At 46.6% G+C, this 22,508-nt stretch overlaps 1 protein-coding gene across 17 annotated transcripts in view; it reads right to left on the reverse strand.

Annotated features, from left to right (window-relative positions):
- The window catches only part of LOC123996580 (disks large homolog 1-like), a 320,554-nt gene that overhangs the window by 155,543 nt on the left and 142,503 nt on the right, over positions 1-22,508 (reverse strand). For 2 of the 17 annotated variants that reach the window (XM_046300037.1, XM_046300036.1), the window contains exon 1: positions 1,326-2,399. The exons of 13 other annotated variants lie outside the window; for them this stretch is intronic. In XM_046300037.1, coding sequence (XP_046155993.1) covers positions 1,326-2,237 — 912 coding nt within the window. In that variant the 5' untranslated portion in view covers positions 2,238-2,399. Of the gene's footprint in view, positions 1-1,325; positions 2,400-22,508 lie in introns of those variants that run through there. 2 more of the 17 variants (XM_046300042.1, XM_046300041.1) reach the window with 1 other exon arrangement.

The raw sequence follows: 22,508 nt of genomic DNA on the forward strand, positions 1-22,508 counted from the left end.
AGGGTCACCTCATGCCCCAGAGGTTAGGGGGCAGGGTCCTGTGGGTTTCTCTGGCCCCTTTGGAACACTGGCATTTTGCACCTTTTATATTAGCTACAAAAGACTCTCTACACCAATGCACATCTACACAGTCTAGCTGGAAGACCTGTGCTAGCCTCAATAAAAACGTCTCAGAAACAATAGTTAAACTGACTAGGAAAATCACATTTGGGTATTTTACACAAAACCCCAAAACCAAGACAACATGGAGGCCACATTCCTGCATACGGTAGCCATTAGCCAAGCCCACTTACAACTCAATATTCCCTGTTAGTTTGGCGTATATACTGTCTGCTCCCTAGACTGTAAACTAGTGTAACAGACACACAGAGGGAGATCCATAAACTAGTCCCGAGGTCGCTCCATAACACACTAGTTATGGATCTGTACTGTCACAAAACAGCCTGGCAGCCATGACAGAGCTAAAATTAGCTTTGATCATTATCTTCGATCAGGAGGCCCAGTCCAGAGTTATGGCCTGCAGCTCACACTGTCTCAACATCCCAAACAAGTTGGACTGAACTTGAAAGTTGAGTGCCTTGGATGAGAACACAAACTTAGCTGATGGTCAACTATTCTCTGTTATCAACTTCAAGAGGTTCAGTAATATTATAACAGGGGTAGCCAGAGGTTCAGTAATACTATAACAGGGGTAGACAGAGGTTCAGTAATATTATAACAGGGGTAGACAGAGGTTCAGTAATATTATAACAGGGGTAGACAGAGATTGCCACTGATACTGACACAGGGTCAGATACCACCCACCCTAGATCTGTAATTAAAGGAAACTTCCATCTTAAGCTATAAAGCCACACAGCATTGCTTTTCGTCAGCAGTCATGCATCACTCTCATAGTACGGTTTATTAGAGAAAGCATGATGTTAATTTAATATTCCAGACCTCCATGTGAATCCTATTGGCTCACTCTGACCATTACAACAACATTAACGTCAACAACAACAAAACACACTCACAACATTCTCCTTCCCGTTTCTCTCCAGAAGCTCTAACCCAGGCAGGCCTTGCCAGGCCAGCACCATGTAAACTCCAACCAACTGAGCCTCCACAAGGACTCTGATTTCAGCCCACAAACCCTTGCAGATATCCAGGCTTAGGTTCTCCCCTCCTCTTGGTGGTTCTATTCCCCCGTAACTCTGTAGTAGTTTCATGTTGACCTCTTCTCACAAATACCTACAACGGTTTTCAATACGATCTCTATGTTGGTCCATCCCAAAGACACCTACAAGGGTTTCTCCCAGGTCGGTCCCCTATACACTCACACATACCTGGGGTGGATTCTCCAGTGACATTGAGGCCCACGGAGAGTTGTCGGAACACCAGCCACTCTGCCTGTGTGTGGCCCGGACCTTGGCCTTACTCTTGGTAGGACTCTTCTTCATGCTGTCCCTCAGGTTGGTGAACTTCACCCGGCTCTTAGACATGGAGGCGGGCAGCGTGGAGCTGTAGTTCCTCTGGGAACTCTGTAGGGGGAGCTGTGGTGAGAGCAGTGGGCGGCGGTTCAACTGAGGCGTCTGCTGCATCTGGGGAGGGGGATGATGGTGGTAGAGGTGATGTTGCTGCTGCTGCTGTAGCTGTTGGTAGTGTTGTAGTGCCTGCTGCTGGCGCTGCTGTTGGTGTTGGAGCTGCATCTGTTGGTGTTGGAGCTGCGTCTGTGGTTGTTGGAGCTGCTGTTGGTGTTGGATCTGCATCTGTTGGTGTTGGAGCTGCGTCTGTGGTTGTTGGAGCTGCTGTTGGTGTTGGATCTGCATCTGTTGGTGTTGGAGCTGCGTCTGTGGTTGTTGGAGCTGCGTCTGTGGTTGTTGGAGCTGCTGTTGGTGTTGGAGCTGCATCTGTTGGTGTTGGAGCTGCATCTGTGGTTGTTGGAGCTGCTGTTGGTGTTGGAGCTGCATCTGTTGGTGTTGGAGCTGCGTCTGTGGTTGTTGGAGCTGCTGTTGGTGTTGGATCTGCATCTGTTGGTGTTGGAGCTGCATCTGTGGTTGTTGGAGCTGCTGTTGCAGGAGGTGTTGCTGCTGTCTGTGGATCAGAGGCAGCTGGATCTGGGTCTGCTGGAACCGATGCCGATTCTGGGTCTGGTTCCCCAGGATCTTACCCTGCCTAGAGTCCACCACCCCAAGGCTGGGACTGCAGCCCCCGGGGCCCCCGCAGCAGTACTCGTGGTTGTGGTAGTAGGTCGTCATGGCTGGGGCTTAGCCGTAGGTACAACAAGAGATGCAGGGTTGAATTTGATATGAAGATGAGATAGAAAGCCTGGTATTCCTCTTCGGTCTCCTGTAGCAGGCTAACTAGTGGTAAGAGAGATCACACCACAGAAAAATCCAGTCTTATCCTCTGTCTGTAGTCTTACCCTCTCACCACCCTCTCTCTCACTCTTGTGCTTCCCTCTCGCAGACCGCTCAGACTGGCTCTGCCCCCCCCTCTTGTCCCCCCCTCTTGTTCCCTCCCCCTTGCTCACTCTCTCGCCAATTAATGAGCTCCAGTGGGCACTGCACATGACAGCACACAGGCATGAATAATCAATGCGGAGCTGGGACTGTGATATGGGGATCAGGGCTTGTCTGTGGACGCCGGCTGGGCCTCCCTGCTTCCTATAGCGGTAGGAGGAATGTGATAGTTGCCTGTCAAACTCAAATCTACAGGCTTTGGTTACTATTTCACGACAGCATTAGTGAACGCTTCTAAATTGCGGGAAGATTAACATTGGCTGTGTGTGTGCAGTGTTGGGAAAAATAGTTGACCAAGCTACCAATTACTTCACATTGGAAGAAGTTAAGAAAAATGTAGTTTACTTAAACTAAAGTAACTTTGAAATGTAATAGAATATAAAATTGTAAGAACAGATCACTCTGGAGTCAGATGTTTACATAATGTGTAATTTAGCCTATTAAACACAAAAACAGTTTCAAGTGAGAATTAGGCAGGTCTGCTGACAAAAAAACAAAAAGTACATTCTTGCCTACTTCACCCATATTTCCTTGTTTTTTGTGCGTGTAGTCCCAGTAGTTAGCTACACCACTGTGTGTGTAGTCCCAGTAGTTAGCTACACCACTGTGTGTGTAGTCCCAGTAGTTAGCTACACCACTGTGTGTGTAGTCCCAGTAGTTAGCTACACCACTGTGTGTGTAGTCCCAGTAGTTAGCTACACCACTGTGTGTGTAGTCCCAGTAGTTAGCTACATCGTTGTGTGTGTAGTCCCAGTAGTTAGCTACACCACTGTGTGTGTAGTCCCAGTAGTTAGCTACATCGCTGTGTGTGTAGTCCCAGTAGTTAGCTACATCGTTGTGTGTGTAGTCCCAGTAGTTAGCTACACCACTGTGTGTGTAGTCCCAGTAGTTAGCTACATCGCTGTGTGTGTAGTCCCAGTAGTTAGCTACATCGCTGTGTGTGTAGTCCCAGTAGTTAGCTACACCACTGTGTGTGTAGTCCCAGTAGTTAGCTACATCGTTGTGTGTGTAGTCCCAGTAGTTAGCTACATCGTTGTGTGTGTAGTCCCAGTAGTTAGCTACATCGTTGTGTGTGTAGTCCCAGTAGTTAGCTAGTCCCACCACTGTGTGTGTAGTCCCAGTAGTTAGCTACACCACTGTGTGTGTAGTCCCAGTAGTTAGCTACACCACTGTGTGTGTAGTCCCAGTAGTTAGCTACATCGTTGTGTGTGTAGTCCCAGTAGTTAGCTACATCGTTGTGTGTGTAGTCCCAGTAGTTAGCTACATCGTTGTGTGTGTAGTCCCAGTAGTTAGCTACACCACTGTGTGTGTAGTCCCAGTAGTTAGCTACACCACTGTGTGTGTAGTCCCAGTAGTTAGCTACATCGTTGTGTGTGTAGTCCCAGTAGTTAGCTACACCACTGTGTGTGTAGTCCCAGTAGTTAGCTACATCGTTGTGTGTGTAGTCCCAGTAGTTAGCTACACCACTGTGTGTGTAGTCCCAGTAGTTAGCTACATCATGGTGTGTGTAGTCCCAGTAGTTAGCTACATCGTTGTGTGTGTAGTCCCAGTAGTTAGCTACATCGTTGTGTGTGTAGTCCCAGTAGTTAGCTACATCGTTGTGTGTGTAGTCCCAGTAGTTAGCTACATCGCTGTGTGTGTAGTCCCAGTAGTTAGCTACATCGCTGTGTGTGTAGTCCCAGTAGTTAGCTACATCGTTGTGTGTGTAGTCCCAGTAGTTAGCTACATCGCTGTGTGTGTAGTCCCAGTAGTTAGCTACATCGCTGTGTGTGTAGTTCCAGTAGTTAGCTACATCGCTGTGTGTGTAGTCCCAGTAGTTAGCTACATCGCTGTGTGTGTAGTCCCAGTAGTTAGCTACATCGCTGTGTGTGTAGTCCCAGTAGTTAGCTACACTGTTGTGTGTGTAGTCCCAGTAGTTAGCTACACCTCTGTGTGTGTAGTCCCAGTAGTTAGCTACATCGCTGTGTGTGTAGTCCCAGTAGTTAGCTACACTGTTGTGTGTGTAGTCCCAGTAGTTAGCTACACCTCTGTGTGTGTAGTCCCAGTAGTTAGCTACATCGTTGTGTGTGTAGTCCCAGTAGTTAGCTACATCGTTGTGTGTGTAGTCCCAGTAGTTAGCTACACCTCTGTGTGTGTAGTCCCAGTAGTTAGCTACATCGCTGTGTGTGTAGTCCCAGTAGTTAGCTACATCGTTGTGTGTGTAGTCCCAGTAGTTAGCTACACCTCTGTGTGTGTAGTCCCAGTAGTTAGCTACATCGCTGTGTGTGTAGTCCCAGTAGTTAGCTACATCGCTGTGTGTGTAGTCCCTGTAGTTAGCTACACCCGTTGGATAGCACAAATACATGAACTACTGAAAACACCACCAAGACTTGAATTTAGTTCTACTTCCACCAAGCTACTGCAAAATGTAGTTAAATTGTGTGTGCGTGCGTAGGCGTGTACGCAAACAAGAAGAGCCTACAGGAGGGCCTAGATTCCCCAGTGTGCCTGGCCTCCTGATGCCCATACAGAGAGAGGTGTATAATTCAGGACACAACAGCTCTCCAGAGGTGACCCGTCCTGACCAGCTGTCAGTCTACTCTAGCTGTCGCCATAGAGACAACACGCCACAGCAGAGCTCAGATGTGTTACCGTCGCCATAGAGACAACACGCCACAGCAGAGCTCAGATGTGTTATTGTGGATGTGGTACCGTCGGCGCCATAGAGACAACACGCCACAGCAGAGCTCAGATGTGTTACCGTCGCCATAGAGACAACACGCCACAGCAGAGCTCAGATGTGTTACCGTCGCCATAGAGACAACACGCCACAGCAGAGCTCAGATGTGTTATCGTGGATGTGGTAACGTCGCCATAGAGACAACACGCCACAGCAGAGCTCGTCGCCATAGAGACAACACGCCACAGCAGAGCTCCATAGAGACAACAGAGCAGAGCTCACGTCGCCATAGAGACAACACGCCACAGCAGAGCTCAGATGTGTTATCGCTCATAGAGACAACACGCCACAGCAGAGCTCAGATGTGTTACCGTCGCCATAGAGACAACACGCCACAGCAGAGCTCAGATGTGTTAGCTCAGATGTGTTACGTCGCCATAGAGACAACACGCCACAGCAGAGCTCAGATGTGTTATTGTGGACCGTACCGTCGCCATAGAGACAACACGCCACAGCAGAGCTCAGATGTGTTACCGTCGCCATAGACAACACGCCACAGCAGAGCTCAGATGTGTTATCGTGGATGTGGTAACGTCGCCATAGAGACAACACGCCACAGCAGAGCTCAGATGTGTTACCGTCGCCATAGAGACAACACGCCACAGCAGAGCTCAGATGTGTTATCGTGGATGTGGTTACCGTCGCCATAGAGACAACACGCCACAGCAGAGCTCAGATGTGTTACCGTCGCCATAGAGACAACACGCCACAGCAGAGCTCAGATGTGTTACCGTCGCCATAGAGACAACAGCCACAGCAGAGCTCAGACAGCAGAGACAACACGCCACAGCAGACCGTCGCCATAGAGACAACACGCCACAGCAGAGCTCAGATGTGTTACCGTCGCCATAGAGACAACACGCCACAGCAGAGCTCAGATGTGTTACCGTCGCCATAGAGACAACACGCCACAGCAGAGCTCAGATGTGTTACCGTCGCCATAGAGACAACACGCCACAGCAGAGCTCAGATGTGTTACCGTCGCCATAGAGACAACACGCCACAGCAGAGCTCAGATGTGTTATCGTGGATGGGATTGCATTGGGTTACATATCTCTACAGAGTACACCACTATACACATTGGGTTACATATCTCTACAGAGTACACCACTATACACATTGGGTTACATATCTCTACAGAGTACACCACTATACACATTGGGTTACATATCTCTACAGAGTACACCACTATACACATGGCACCTTGGTACCATTCCTCAGAGTGAGTTTGATATTTCTAAAAGTCACCAGCATCAAAGGAACAAACAATCCCTTGGGTCATGTGACCAAAGCAAAAGCCATAAGCATGCCATTTCATGTTTATTAAAATGATATATGTACTGCATCCTTCTAGTAGCCATGAGATAAAACTGTATAGGGCTCCAAGGCAGGTGGCATTAATGTGTCATGGCTAGCCCTCACCAGAGAAATGTTCACCGTTCACTTCTTCCATTGTAACACACAGAGAGACACACAGAGAGACAGGCTAGTATATGAGCCTTTATAAAGAGCTACCACCACCGCTGAGGGAAATGAAAAAGAAAGAAACATCGAGAGAGAGAGAGAGAGAGAGAGAGAGAGAGAGAGAGAGAGAGAGAGAGAGAGAGAGAGAGAGACAAAGAGAGAGAGAGAGAGAGAGACAAAGAGAGAGAGACAAAGAGAGAGAGAGAGAGAGAGAGAGAGAGAGAGAGAGAGAGAGAGAGAGAGAGAGAGAGAGAGAGAGAGAGAGAGAAGAGAGAGAGAGACAAAGAGAGAGAGACAGACAAAGAGAGACAAAGAGAGAGAGAGAGAGAGAGAGAGAGAGAGAGAGAGAGAGAGAGAGAGAGAGAGAGAGAGAGAGAGAGAGAGAGAGAGAAGAGAGAGAGAGAGACAAAGAGAGAGAGAGAGACAGAGAGAGAGAGAGAGAGACAGAGAGAGAGACAGAGAGAGAGAGAGACAAAGAGAGAGAGAGAGAGAGAGACAGAGAGAGAGAGAGAGAGAGACAGAGACAGAGAGAGACAGAGAGAGACAAAGAGAGAGAGAGAGAGAGACAAAGAGAGAGAGAGAGAGAGAGAGAGACAGCAAGAGAGATAGAGACAGAGAGAGGCACTACATTGCTGCCTGCCATACAATGAGGGACTGTCTGACAGACCAGCCAACCTGCACATGTCCTCTATGCTTACTGTTATTGTTCAAAGTATGGTTATTGTTGTTACTGTTGTCCCGTTGACAATATTGATTATTATTATTAATTATATTCATATTGTAAATCTCCAAAGTAAGCGTTTGGCAATATGTATATTGCTACGTCATGCCAATAAAGCAAATTGAATTTAGAGAGATAAGTGAGAGAGATGAGCGATAGAGAGAGATCAGGGAGAGAGGTGAGATAAGTGAGAGAGATTGAGAGAGAGATAAGGGAGGGGGGTATGAGATAGGGGAGAGAGATGAGAGCGAGATAGTGAGAGAGAGATGAGAGCTAAGTGACAGAGAGAGAAAAGATAAGTGAGAGAGAGCAAAGATAAGGGAGAGCGAGATAAGGGAGAGCGAGATAAGGGAGAGCGAGATAAGGGAGAGCGAGATAGATAAGGGAGAGAGAGATAAGGGAGAGAGAGATAAGGGAGAGAGAGATAAGGGAGAGAGAGATAAAAGAAGAGAGAGATGAGAGAGAGATGAGAGGAGAGAGAGATGAGAGAGAGATAAGGGAGAGCGAGATAAGGGAGAGCGAGAGAGATAAGGGAGAGAGAGATAAGGGAGAGAGAGATAAGGGAGAGCGAGAGAGAAGGGAGAGAGAGATGAGAGGAGAAAGAGATGAGAGAGAGATGAGAGGAGAGAGAGATAAAAGAAGAGAGAGATAAGGGAGAGCGAGAGAGATAAAAGAAGAGAGAGATAAGGGAGAGCGAGAGAGATAAGGGAGAGAGATGAGATAAGGGAGAGAGAGATAAAAGAAGAGAGAGATGAGAGGAGAGAGAGATGAGAGGAGAAAGAGATGAGAGAGAGAGATGAGAGAGAGATGAGAGGAGAGAGAGATGAGAGAGAGATGAGAGAGAGATGAGGAGAGAGAGATGAGAGAGAGATGAGAGGAGAGAGAGATGAGAGAGAGATGAGAGAGAGATGAGATAAGGGAGAGAGATGAGATAAGGGAGAGGGAGATGAGAGAGAAACAGAGACCAGGCAAATGGGAGGACTGAAAATCAGGGTGAGATTGAGAGAGATCCAGTGAGAAAGAGCGCAAAATAGAGAGAGAAATAGAGAGAGAAATAGAGAGAAATAGAGAGAGAAATAGAGAGAGAAAGAGAGAGAGAAAGAGAGAGAGAAATAGAGAGAGGGGGAAGAGCAAGATAGATGTCTCCACTGTAGGTCTTCTATGTCTAGTAATACCAACCCTAGAGGCTATGTTATTCCGCCAGTCAGAGTGGCTACCAAGAATAGGTGAGCATCTCCCCGCTAAAAACAGCACTCTCACCAAGGACAGCCCCACAACACCAGTAATTAAACAGAAAGGGAGAGGGGAGAAAGAGATGTACAAAGTGTGTCGTACTATACAGAAGCCCTTCAAATACAGGGACTGAATAGAACCTCTACTGTGTAATTACTAGCCGTGACACACACTCAACCACTTACTACAGGAACGGGTGATAACAAATAATGGACTGCATTTTCACCCCAGGTCTCAAAGCCCCCGGTACAGTATGGAGATAACAACCACCCCCCAGTACAGTATGGAGATAACAACCACCCCCCTGTACAGTATGGAGATAACAACCACCCCCCAGTACAGTATGGAGATAACAACCAGCCCCCTGTACAGTATGGAGATAACAACCACCCCCCTGTACAGTATGGAGATAACCACAACCCCCTGTACAGTATGGAGATATCCACAACCCCCCTGTACAGTATGGAGATAATCACAACCCCCACCCTGTACAGTATGGAGATAACAACCACCACCCTGTACAGTATGGAGATAACAACCACCACCCCCTGTACAGTATGGAGATAACAACCACCACCCCCCGTACAGTATGGAGATAACAACCACCACCCCCCCTGTACAGTATGGAGATAACAACCACCACCCCCTGTACAGTATGGAGATAACAACCACCACCCCCTGTACAGTATGGAGATAACAACCACCACTCCCCCGTACAGTATGGAGATAACAACCACCACCACCCCCTGTACAGTATGGAGATAACAACCACCCCCTGTACAGTATGGAGATGACACCCACCACCACCCTGTACAGTATGGAGATGACACCCACCACCCCCTGTACAGTATGGAGATAACAACCACCACCCCTGTACAGTATGGAGATAACAACCACCCCCCCCCGTACAGTATGAGGATAACCACCCCTGTACAGTATGGAGATAACAACCACCACCCCCTGTACAGTATGGAGATAACAACCACCACCCCCCCATGTACAGTATGGAGATAACAACCACCACCCCTGTACAGTATGGAGATAACAACCACCCCCCGTACAGTATGAGGATAACCACCACTGTACAGTATGGAGATAACAACCACCACCCCCCCTGTACAGTATGGAGATAACAACCACCACCCCCCTGTACAGTATGGAGATAACAACCACCACCCCCTGTACAGTATGGAGATAACAACCACCACCCCCCCTGTACAGTATGGAGATAACACCACCCCCCCGTACAGTATGAGGATAACCACCACTGTACAGTATGGAGTATGGAGATAACAACCACCACCCCTGTACAGTATGGAGATAACAACCACCACCCCCTGTACAGTATGGAGATAACAACCACCACCCCGTACAGTATGGAGATAACAACCATACAGTATGGATAACCACCCCCCGTACAGTATAGAGATAAACCCCCCTAGAGATAACCCCCCCCTGTACAGTATGGTCTTCAGCACTTCATACAACGTCATGTATCGGAGGCTGGGCTTTAATGGTTTCAAACTGATATGCACCGTGCCCCATCTTAGGCCTTTCAGATTGTCTAGTGACCTACACAATAAACCAACCCAGCATTACTGGCCACCGTGCTTAAGCTGTGGCCATAAAGTATCTGCGGAGACTCTCCTTCGGGATACACTGCAGTAAAGGCCCTTCCATTAGCTGTGACTGGAGAAAACATAGCAGTGGTAATACCAAGACTGAACACCAGGGGGCTCTACAGGCCCACGGGGACTGGCACTCACACTGACCTATAAGGATGAAGCTTCTCATAGACACTGATGTAAGATGCGTGTTTCCCTGCCTAATGGTTAGGCTTAGGATTCAGAGAGAGTAAGCTGATCCAAGATCCTACAGGCAACTTCTACCCAGAGCTGCCAATAATCATAAGGGCGTCTTAAAGTAGGAGTGCTGATCTAGGATCTGTCCATATGAATCTGATTCATTATGATCTAAAAAGGCTAAACTGATCCGAGATCATCTCTCCTACTCTGAGATGCTTTGTGTATACGGGGGCCAGGTCTCCTTAAAAGGCCTCAGACAGAGAGCCTGAGGGTACTAGGGATGTAGACAGACTGATAGGTACAGACAAGGTCTTAATCGGGCGCGAGCTCAATCCTAACTGTCTGTGGTGTATATGGAAATCACTGAGATTACTACAAACACACACTTTGCAGGACTTGGCTGTGATGCACTGTGATCCATGGAATGGTAGACAGGAAATCCTCTCAAATGTTTATCAACATTATATTACATTCCATTAGCACCTGCGTCAAGGTGATCAACTAGGGCTGAGTCATTTCTGCTACCCGAGGATTTATTTCAATATTTTATTTTACCTTTATTTAACTAGGCAAGTCAGTTAAGAACAAATTCTTATTTACAATGACGGCCTACCCCGGCCAAACCCGGACGACTTTATGGAACTCCCGGCTGGTTGTGATACAGCCTGGAATCGAACCAGGGTCTGTAGTGACGCCTCTAGCACTGAGATGCAGTGCCTTAGACAGCTGCGCCACTTGGGAGTCCTAATCAGTTTCCTCAGTTCCAAAAAGATTTAATCTTAGGAGCTGATTCTTAGAGGAATCAAATGTTAACACTCAGAAATGGGAATCGACGTGCAAGGAGTCAAGGAATCAATTATCTTCTATTTGACTCTCCACCATCGTCATTATGCGTTGTAGAAATGGCAGAGAAAGGCAAGCGACCGCAGCAAAGTCCCGTATGGCAATACTTTGAGAAGTCAACTGAGAAGGTGATGAAATCATAACATTAATGGGGTGGAATTGAGGACCTGTAATGGTAGCAATGCTTCACCATCGGAAAGGGATGAGGACCAGTAATGGTAGCAATGCTTCACCATCTGAAAGGGATGAGGACCAGTAATGGTAGCAATGCTTCACCATCTGAAAGGGATGAGGACCAGTAATGGTAGCAATGCTTCACCATCTGAAAGGGATGAGGACCAGTAATGGTAGCAATGCTTCACCATCTGAAAGGGATGAGGACCAGTAATGGTAGCAATGCTTCACCATCGGAAAGGGATGAGGACCAGTAATGGTAGCAATGCTTCACCATCGGAAAGGGATGAGGACCAGTAATGGTAGCAATGCTTCACCATCTGAAAGGGATGAGGACCAGTAATGGTAGCAATGCTTCACCATCTGAAAGGGATGAGGACCAGTAATGGTAGCAATGCTTCACCATCTGAAAGGGATGAGGACCAGTAATGGTAGCAATGCTTCACCATCGGAAAGAGATGCAACGCAAGACACAAACGGTTGCTGGCAGCAGCACATCTGCATTGTGAATTCACATGGAATTTTCTGATTTTTTCTTATTTGTTTTAATGGAAAACTGATTTTTTTAAAGTCTGTTTAAATGTAATTTAAAAAAAATGTATTTATCACACCCCTAACCCAGGCCTGTCAAGACAAGGACACATTGCTAACCCAGGCCTGTCAAGACAAGGACACACCCCTAACCCAGGCCTGTCAAGACAAGGACACACCCCTAACCCAGGCCTGTCAAGACAAGGACACACCCCTAACCCAGGCCTGTCAAGACAAGGACACATTGCTAACCCAGGCCTGTCAAGACAAGGACACACCCCTAACCCAGGCCTGTCAAGACAAGGACACATTGCTAACCCAGGCCTGTCAAGACAAGGACACACCCCTAACCCAGGCCTGTCAAGACAAGGACACATTGCTAACCCAGGCCTGTCAAGACAAGGACACATTGTTAACCCAGGCCTGTCAAGACAAGGACACATTGCTAACCCAGGCCTGTCAAGACAAGGACACACCCCTAACCCAGGCCTGTCAAGACAAGGACACACCCCTAACCCAGGCCTGTCAAGACAAGGACACACCCCTAACCCAGGCATGTCAAGACAAGGACACATTGCTAACCCAGGCCTGTCAAGACAAGGACACACCCCTAACCCAGGCCTGTCAAGACAAGGACACATTGCTAACCCAGGCCTGTCAAGGACACATTGCTAACCCAGGCCTGTCAAGACAAGGACACACCCCTAACCCAGGCCTGTCAAGACAAGGACACACCCCTAACCCAGGCCTGTCAAGACAAGGACACACCCCTAACCCAGGCCTGTCAAGACAAGGACACACCCCTAACCCAGGCCTGTCAAGACAAGGACACATTGCTAACCCAGGCCTGTCAAGACAAGGACACACCCCTAACCCAGGCCTGTCAAGACAAGGACACACCCCTAACCCAGGCCTGTCAAGACAAGGACACACCCCTAACCCAGGCCTGTCAAGACAAGGACACACCCCTAACCCAGGCCTGTCAAGACAAGGACACACCCCTAACCCAGGCCTGTCAAGACAAGGACACACCCATAACCCAGGCCTGTCACGACAAGGACACATTGCTAACCCAGGCCTGTCAAGACAAGGACACATTGCTAACCCAGGCCTGTCAAGACAAGGACACATTGTTAACCCAGGCCTGTCAAGACAAGGACACACCCCTAACCCAGGCCTGTCAAGACAAGGACACACCCCTAACCCAGGCCTGTCAAGACAAGGACACACCCCTAAAAGGGACTCTCTTTTGGGTATGAGAGGAAGACATCTTACCAAGCAACGTGGTATTGAGAATTGAAGGAGATGGTTCCGGATAGAGAGAGCATGTGTACGTATGTGATGCGTGTGGGAGATTTGATCTGCGTGGCAGAGTGAGTCTCCGTCCCACACACTGAACGTGATGCAGTGATGCAACACTAATTCACCCTTTTCCATCTGCAATGACCTTCCCTTTATTGTGGATCACATTTCTCTTCACTGTCGTGAGGAGAGCTCGCAAGGAGACATTTAATTGTACCGTTAACACCCCCCCGCTGTTTCCTGTGAATATCACAAATAAACACTCGTTTGATTTGAGCCAAAACTGCAACAAGTGTTTTAGTAAAACCATTCCATGCACCTGAAGAGGGTTAGAATTAGCATCGCTAACGGCTACACAGCTTGGTAGACATACGGGCAGTGAGCACACAGACAGCCTCTGTTGCAGGGAATATGAATCTCTGATGCATTCTCACTGATATCTTCTGATATTAATCAGAGATGAGTTTGTCTAATCAACTAATCAATAGCTCTAATAAGTTAAATACATTTAGTTGATTTCCAAACGTTAGACACATTTGATAAAATAACTGAAAAAAACTAATTCTAATAACAGACCGTTTTTATAGCATCGGAAAAGTACAGAGGTTTCAGTACATCGTGCAACACGAGTCTGAACTTGCGTTTGAGTGTGTGATGTGTCTAAGAGTGTCTGTCTGAATGTATGACGTGTCGAAGCGTGTCTGTCTGAATGTGAGTGTGTGTGACGTGTCTAAGCGTGTGTGTGACATGTCTAAGCATGTCTGTCTGAACCAAGTGTGTGTGTGATACAGGGCAGATGGCTGGCAGCGAGTAGAGAGAACAGAACAGGGCTATTATTTGGTTGAGGTGAGCTGCCTGCTGAACACCTGAATACCTGCTGCTGGTTACAGCAACACTGCCTAGCCATCCAAAATGCACCACTGTGTGTGTGTGTGTGTGTGTGTGTGTGTGTGTGTGTGTGTGTGTGTGTGTGTGTGTGTGTGTGTGTGTGTGTGTGTGTGTGTGTGTGTGTGTGTGTGTGTGTGTGTGTGTGTGTGTGTGTGTGTGTGTGTGTGTGTGTGTGTGTGTGTGTGTGTGTGTGTGTGTGTGTGTGTGTGTGTGTGTGTGTGTGTGTGTACCAGCATAACCCACAGCTAGCGGAGTCAAATAATACGACACGTGACGCCAAGAAACACGCCTCGCTTCATTTGACGATCACCATGGAAACGCAACCATGGCAACGGACAAAGCCGGCGCATTGGAGGAAATGAGCAGAGAGACCTTCTGGTCTTGACGATGGCTACGATGCGAGGTTATTTGTGGTCTCTGTTGGCTGGCGCTACACTCCTCTGATACAACAGGCCAGGCACATTAAGGATTACACAGAGAAATATATATATATATGTGAGTGAGTGAGAGACATACAGTAGATGGTGAAAGTGAGACAGAGACGGTGAGAGAGAGTGAGACAGATGGTGAGAGAGTGAGACAGATGGTGAGAGAGTGAGACAGATGGTGAGAGAGTGAGACAGATGGTGAGAGAGTGAGACAGCGATGGTGAGAGAGTGAGACAGCGATGGTGAGAGAATGATGGTGAGAGAGTGAGACAGATGGTGAGAGAGAGTGAGACAGATGGTGAGAGAGTGAGACAGATGGTGAGAGAGAGTGAGACAGATGGTGAGAGAGTGAGAATGAGACAGAGACGGTGAGATGGTGAGAGAGAGAGAGATGGTGAGAGAGAGAGATGGTGAGAGAGAGATGGTGAGAGAGAGAGAGGGTGAGAGAGAGATGGTGAGAGAGAGAGATGGTGAGAGAGAGAGGGTGAGAGAGAGATGGTGAGAGAGAGAGAGGGTGAGAGAGGGTGAGAGAGGGTGAGAGAGAGAGATGGTGAGAGAGGGAGAGAGAGAGAGAGAGAGAGAGAGATGGTGAGAGAGAGAGAGATGGTGAGAGAGAGAGAGATGGTGAGAGAGAGAGAGATGGTGAGAATGAGAAAGATGGTGAGAAAGAGAAAGATGGTGAGAGAGAGAAAGATGGTGAGAGAGAGAAAGATGGTGAGAGAGAGAGAGATGGTGAGAGAGAGAGAGATGATGAGAGAGAGAGAGAGAGATGGTGAGAGAGAGAGATGGTGAGAGAGAGAGATGGTGAGAGATGGTGAGAGAGAGATGGTGAGAGAGAGATGGTGAGAGAGAGAGATGGTGAGAAAGAGAAAGATGGTGAGAAAGAGAAAGATGGTGAGAGAGAAAGATGGTGAGAGAGAGAAAGATGGTGAGAGAGAGAAAGATGGTGAGAGAGAGAAAGATGGTGAGAGAGATGGTGAGAGAGTGAAAGAGATGCTGAGAGAGTGAGAGTGAAAGATGCTGAGAGAGTGAGAGAGATGTTTTTAATTTTAATTTTACCTTTATTTAACTAGGCAAGTCAGTTAAGAACACATTCTTATTTTCAATGACGGCCTGGGAACAGTGGGTTAACTGCCTGTTCAGGGGCAGAACGACAGATCTGTACCTTGTCAGCTCGGGGGTATGAACTCGCAACCTTCCGGTTACTAGTCCAATGCTCTAACCACTAGGCTACGTTGAGAGAAAGAGAGAAAGAGCGAGTGTGTGAATGAGAGCTGTTGTAACCAGAGCAGGTGAGGAGAGGAGCTGCTGTCACCTGAACTTAATGGATGAGGGGGGGGCTGAAAGGAGCTCACAAAGACCAAGGCTTTACTCATTTAAAACTACAAATGACTTGTAAATTAGCTGCCATCCATTCACAGAGACTCTGTCAACGCTGGCTCTGCCAGTGGAGCGATATGGTGACGAACAGCAGAGTGGACACACGCCAACACGCGCGGGCAGAAGGTCATTTATTCCTTCAGGTAGGCTACACACTAGACTCGTGGCCTAATGAAGGGACAGGGGAACAAAGGAGATTCCTTCTGGGACAGAGAGAAAGAGGAGAAAGACACACAACCAGGAAGAGAAGACTCTCTCTTTCCACCAGGTTCATAGTCCAGGATCCTTACATCCCAGAAATCAACAACACCTACAGTGAATTAGGATAGAATTCAGACCCCTGGACTTTTTCAAAATGTACATTACAGGCTTATTCGAAAATTAATTAAATGGTCGTTTTTTCATCAATCTACACACAATATCCCATAATGACAAAGCAAAAACTGTTTTGGGGAGTTTTTTTGCTGATTTATTAAAAATAATAAACTCAAATATCACATTTATACCACGTTGCTGCACAGCTATTTTCAGGTCTCTCCAGAGATGTTCGATCAGGGTCAAGTTCAGGCTCTGGCTGAGCCACTCAAGGACAGTAAGAGACTTGTCCCGAAGCCAATTCTGCGTTGTCTTGGCTGTGCGCTTAGGTTTGGCGTCCTATTGGAAAGTGAACCACTCTGGAGCAGGTTTTCATCAAGGATCTCTCTGTACTTTGCTCCGTTCATCTTTGCCTTAATCCTGACTAGTCTCCCAGTTCCTACCGCTGAAAATCATCCCCACAGCATGATGCTGCCACCACCATGCATCACCGTAGGGATGGTATTGGCCAGGTGATGAGCGGTGTCAGGTTTCCTCCAGACGTGACGCTTGGTATTCAGGCCAGGGTGTTCAATCTTGATTTCGCCAGACCAGATAATCTTGTTTCTCATAGTCTTTAGGTGCCTTTTGGCAAACTCCAAGTGGGCTGTCATGTGGCTTTTACTGAGGAATGTCTTCTGTCTGGCCACTCTCCCATAAAGGCCTGATTGGTAGAGTGCTGCAGGGATGGTTGTCCTTCTGGAAGGTTCTCCCATCTGCACAGAGGAACTCTGGAGCTCTGTCAGAGTGACCATCGGGTTCTAGGTCACCTCTCTGACCAAGGCCCTTCTCCCCTGCATGCCCAGTTTGGCCGGGCGGCCAGCTCTAGGAACAGTCTTGGTGGTTCCAAACTTATTCCATTTAAGAATAATGGAGGCCACGGTGTTCTTAGGGACTTTCAATGCTGCAGAAATGTTTTGGTACCCTTCCCCAGATCTGTGCCTCGACACAATCCTGTCTCAGAGCTCTACGGACAATTCCTTCAACCTCATGGGTTGGAATTTGCTCTGACATGCACTGTCAACTGTGGGACCTTATATAGACAGGTGTGTGCCTTCCCAAATCATGTCCAATAAATAGAATTTACTACAGGTGGACTCCAATCAAGTTGTAGAAATAGCTCAAAGATGACGAATGGAAACAGGATGCACCTGAGCTCAATTTCAAGTCTCATATCAAAGGGTCTGAATACTTACAGTTGAAGTAGGAAGTTTACATACACTTAGGTTGGAGTCATCAAAACTCTCTTTTCAACAACTCCACAAATTTCTTGTAAACAAACTATAGTTTTGTCAAGTCGGTTAGGACATCTAATTTGTGCATGACACAAGTAATTTTTCCAACAATTGTTTACAGACAGATTATTTCACTTATAATTCACTGTTTCACAATTCCAGTGGGTCAGAAGTTTACATACACTAATTTGACTGTGCCTTTAAACAGCTTGGAAAATTCCAGAAAATTATGTCATGGCTTTAGAAGCTTCTGGTACGCTAATTGACATCATTTGAGTCAATTGGAGGTGTACCTGTGGATGTATTTCAAGGCCTACCTTCAAACTCAGTGCCTCTTTGCTTGACATCATGGGAAAATCAAAAGAAATCAGCCAAGACCTCAGGAAAAAAATTGTAGACCTCCACAAGTCTGGTTTTATCCAGCAATTTCCAAATGCCTGAAGGTACCACGTTCATCTGTACAAACAATAGTATGGTACACCATGGGACCACGCAGCCATCATACCGCTCAGGAAGGAGACCCGTTCTGTCTCCTAGAGATGAACGTACTTTGGTGCGAAAAGTGCAAATCAATCCCAGAACAGCAAAGGACCTTGTGAAGATGCTGGAAAAACAGGTACAAAAGTATCTATATCCACAGCAAAACGAGTCCTGACCTCAATCCCATAGAACATTTGTGGGCAGAACTGAAAAAGCATGTGCGAGCAAGAAGGCCTACAAACCTGACTCAGTTACACCAGCTCTGTGGGAAGCTTGTGGGAAGCTTGTGGAAGGCAACCCAAAACGTTTAACCCAAGTTAAACCATTTAAAGGCAATGCTACCAAATACTAATTGAGTGTATGTAAACTTCTGACCCACTGGGAATGTGATGAAAGAAATAAAAGCTGAAATAAATCATTCTCTATTATTCTGACATTTCACATTCTTAAAATAAAGTGGTGATCCTAACTGACCTGAGACAGGGAATATTTACTGGGATTAAATATCGGGACTTGTGAAAAACTGAGTTTAAATGTATTTGGCTAATGTGTAAGTAAACTTTCGTCTTCAACTGTATGTACCATTATATATATATATAATATATATATATGTATATATTTTTTTTTTACATACTTTTGCAAAAATGTCAAATAAATGTGTTTTTGCTTTGTCATTATGGGGTATTGTGTATAGATTGATGAGGAAAATGTTTTTTTTAAATCAATTTTAGAAGGCCCAGTATATCCCATATATTCAAGGATCCCTACAGTATATCCCATACATTCAAGGATCCCTACAGTATATCCCATACATTCAAGGACCCCTACAGTATATCCCAAACATTCAAGGACCCCTACAGTATATCCCATACATTCAAGGATCCCTACAGTATATCCCATACATTCAAGGATCCCTACAGTATATCCCATACATTCAAGGAACCCTACAGTATATCCCATACATTCAAGGACCCCTACAGTATATCCCATACATTCAAGGACCCCTACAGTATATCCCATACATTCAAGGACCCCTACAGTATATCCCATACATTCAAGGACCCCTACAGTATATCCCATACATTCAAGGACCCCTACAGTATATCCCATACATTCAAGGACCCCTACAGTATATCCCATACATTCAAGGACCCCTACAGTATATCCCATACATTCAAGGATCCCTACAGTATATCCCATACATTCAAGGACCCCTACAGTATATCCCATACATTCAAGGACCCCTACAGTATATCCCATACATTCAAGGACCCCTACAGTATATCCCATACATTCAAGGACCCCTACAGTATATCCCATACATTCAAGGACCCCTACAGTATATCCCATACATTCAAGGACCCCTACAGTATATCCCATACATTCAAGGACCCCCTACAGTATATCCCATACATTCAAGGATCCCTACAGTATATCCCATACATTCAAGGACCCCTACAGTATATCCCATACATTCAAGGATCCCTACAGTATATTCCATACATTCAAGGATCCCTACAGTATATCCCATACATTCAAGGATCCCTACAGTATATCCCATACATTCAAGGACCCCTACAGTATATCCCATACATTCAAGGATCCCTACAGCATATCCCATACATTCAAGGACCCCTACAGTATATCCCATACATTCAAGGACCCCTACAGTATATCCCATACATTCAAGGACCCCTACAGTATATCCCATACATTCAAGGATCCCTACAGTATATCCCATACATTCAAGGACCCCTACAGTATATCCCATACATTCAAGGACCCCTACAGTATATCCCATACATTCAAGGACCCCTACAGTATATCCCATACATTCAAGGACCCCTACAGTATATCCCATACATTCAAGGACCCCTACAGTATATCCCATACATTCAAGGACCCCTACAGTATATCCCATACATTCAAGGACCCCTACAGTATATCCCATACATTCAAGGACCCCTACAGTATATCCCATACATTCAAGGATCCCTACAGTATATCCCATACATTCAAGGACCCCTACAGTATATCCCATACATTCAAGGACCCCTACAGTATATCCCATACATTCAAGGACCCCTACAGTATATCCCATACATTCAAGGATCCCTACAGTATATCCCATACATTCAAGGATCCCTACAGTATATCCCATACATTCAAGGACCCCTACAGTATATCCCATACATTCAAGGACCCCTACAGTATATCCCATACATTCAAGGATCCCTACAGTATATCCCATACATTCAAGGATCCCTACAGTATATCCCATACATTCAAGGATCCCTACAGTATATCCCATACATTCAAGGACCCCCTACAGTATATCCCATACATTCAAGGATCCCTTTATCCTTAATATTCAAGACCCTTCCGTGTTTGGTGAAGGATCCACCAAAGCAATCCTCCTGTGTTCCCCCGCCTCCGTTTTACACGATCGTCTGTTAAGAAACAAATTGTCTGTAGTGGTGTGTACAAGTTCCCTCCCCAGCGATGCTTAACCTCCTCATCAATTATTACAGAGACATAGAGCAAAACCTCTCTGCTTCTTGCCATTATTGGGGCGGCAGGGTAGCCTAGTGGTTAGAGCATTGGACTAGTAACCGAAAGGTTGCAAGTTCAAATCCCCGAGCTAACAAGGTACAAAATCTGTCGTTCTGCCCCTGAACAGGCAGTTAACCCACTGTTCCTAGGCCGTCATTGAAAATAAGAATTTGTTCTTAACTGACTTGCCTAGTAAAATAATGGTAAAATAAAATAAATAAAAATTACAGCACTCCTAGAGAGACATAAACCTCCAACACAACAATCCATGCTACCCGAGAAAGTTCTAGAACACCCGACCACAACAGAAGACATGCACTAATTACACGAATCAATTAGGTTTCGAGTTTGACACAATTAACATACATCAGGTTCCTTCATTATGGCGTGCCCATACAGCTAGGTACATTATATATGTCCAATTATTTATTTATTATTTTTTTATGAGGCTTTACATGAGATCTACAGGAAGTATTGAGACTCAGCCCTTACACCCCTAAAATCGACTGAACATATCCGTAACAATTTCTCAGGACTTTAATCCTTGATTTGCTATACGGACCCAAAGCCTTCTGATCTGAACCTTAAACGGAACTCAGACCCTAGAGGACGCCAGAGAAGGTGTGTCTTAATGACCAGGAGGCCGTGGCGTGAGAACGTACTGTATGTTCGGGTGTTTGTAGGTAAAAAGGCTCATGAAAGAAAGATGAAGTGGTTGTTGTGAGTACTACAGAAAATACTTCTTCTCCATCCGTCCATCTCCATCCATCTCCATCCATCCATCTCCATCCGTCCATCTCCATCCGTCCATCTCCATCCATCCATCTCCATCCATCCATCTCCATCCGTCCATCTCCATCCATCCATCTCCATCCGTCCATCTCCATCCGTCCATCTCCATCCATCCATCTCCATCCGTCCATCTCCATCCGTCCATCTCCATCCATCCATCTCCATCCGTCCATCTCCATCCGTCCATCTCCGTCCATCCATCTCCATCCGTCCATCTCCGTCCATCTCCATCCGTCCATCTCCATCCATCCATCTCCATCCGTCCATCTCCATCCGTCCATCTCCATCCGTCCATCTCCATCCATCTCCATCCGTCCATCTCCATCCATCTCCATCCGTCCATCTCCATCCGTCCATCTCCATCCGTCCATCTCCATCCGTCCATCTCCATCCGTCCATCTCCATCCATCCATCTCCATCCATCCATCTCCATCCGTCCATCTCCATCCGTCCATCTCCATCCGTCCATCTCCATCCGTCCATCTCCATCCGCATCCGTCCTTCTCCATCCGTCCATCTCCATCCATCCATCTCCATCCGTCCATCTCCATCCGCATCCGTCCTTCTCCATCCGTCCGTCCATCTCCATCCATCCGTCCTTCTCCATCCATCCGTCCTTCTCCATCCATCCGTCCATCTCCATCCATCCGTCCATCTCCATCCATCCGTCCTTCTCCATCCATCCGTCCTTCTCCATCCATCCGTCCTTCTCCATCCATCCGTCCATCTCCGTCCTTCTCCATCAGTCCATCTCCATCCGTCCTTCTCCATCCATCCTTCCTTCTCCATCCATCCTTCCTTCTCCATCCATCCATCTCCATCCTTCCCTTTTTTTTCAATCTTTCAAAAATCTCCATCCATCCATCTCCATCCTTCCCTTTTTTTCAATCTTTCAAAAGTCTCCATCCATCCATCTCCATTTCTTCTTCTTCCCTCAGTAAAAGACAGGATGAATTGATATAAAAGTGATGGCACCTCACAGTGCAGCAGCAGATGTAATGGGCCATTAGTCCTCCACTAAGTGCTCTGGACAACACCTTGGGAAGAAGCTCTAGCCCCAGTCCAATCTGATTACAGTTTATAACTCAGAAAACAATAGAGCACT

The sequence above is a fragment of the Oncorhynchus gorbuscha genome, linkage group LG15 (genome assembly GCF_021184085.1).
Source record: "Oncorhynchus gorbuscha isolate QuinsamMale2020 ecotype Even-year linkage group LG15, OgorEven_v1.0, whole genome shotgun sequence".
Taxonomy (NCBI): domain Eukaryota; kingdom Metazoa; phylum Chordata; class Actinopteri; order Salmoniformes; family Salmonidae; genus Oncorhynchus; species Oncorhynchus gorbuscha.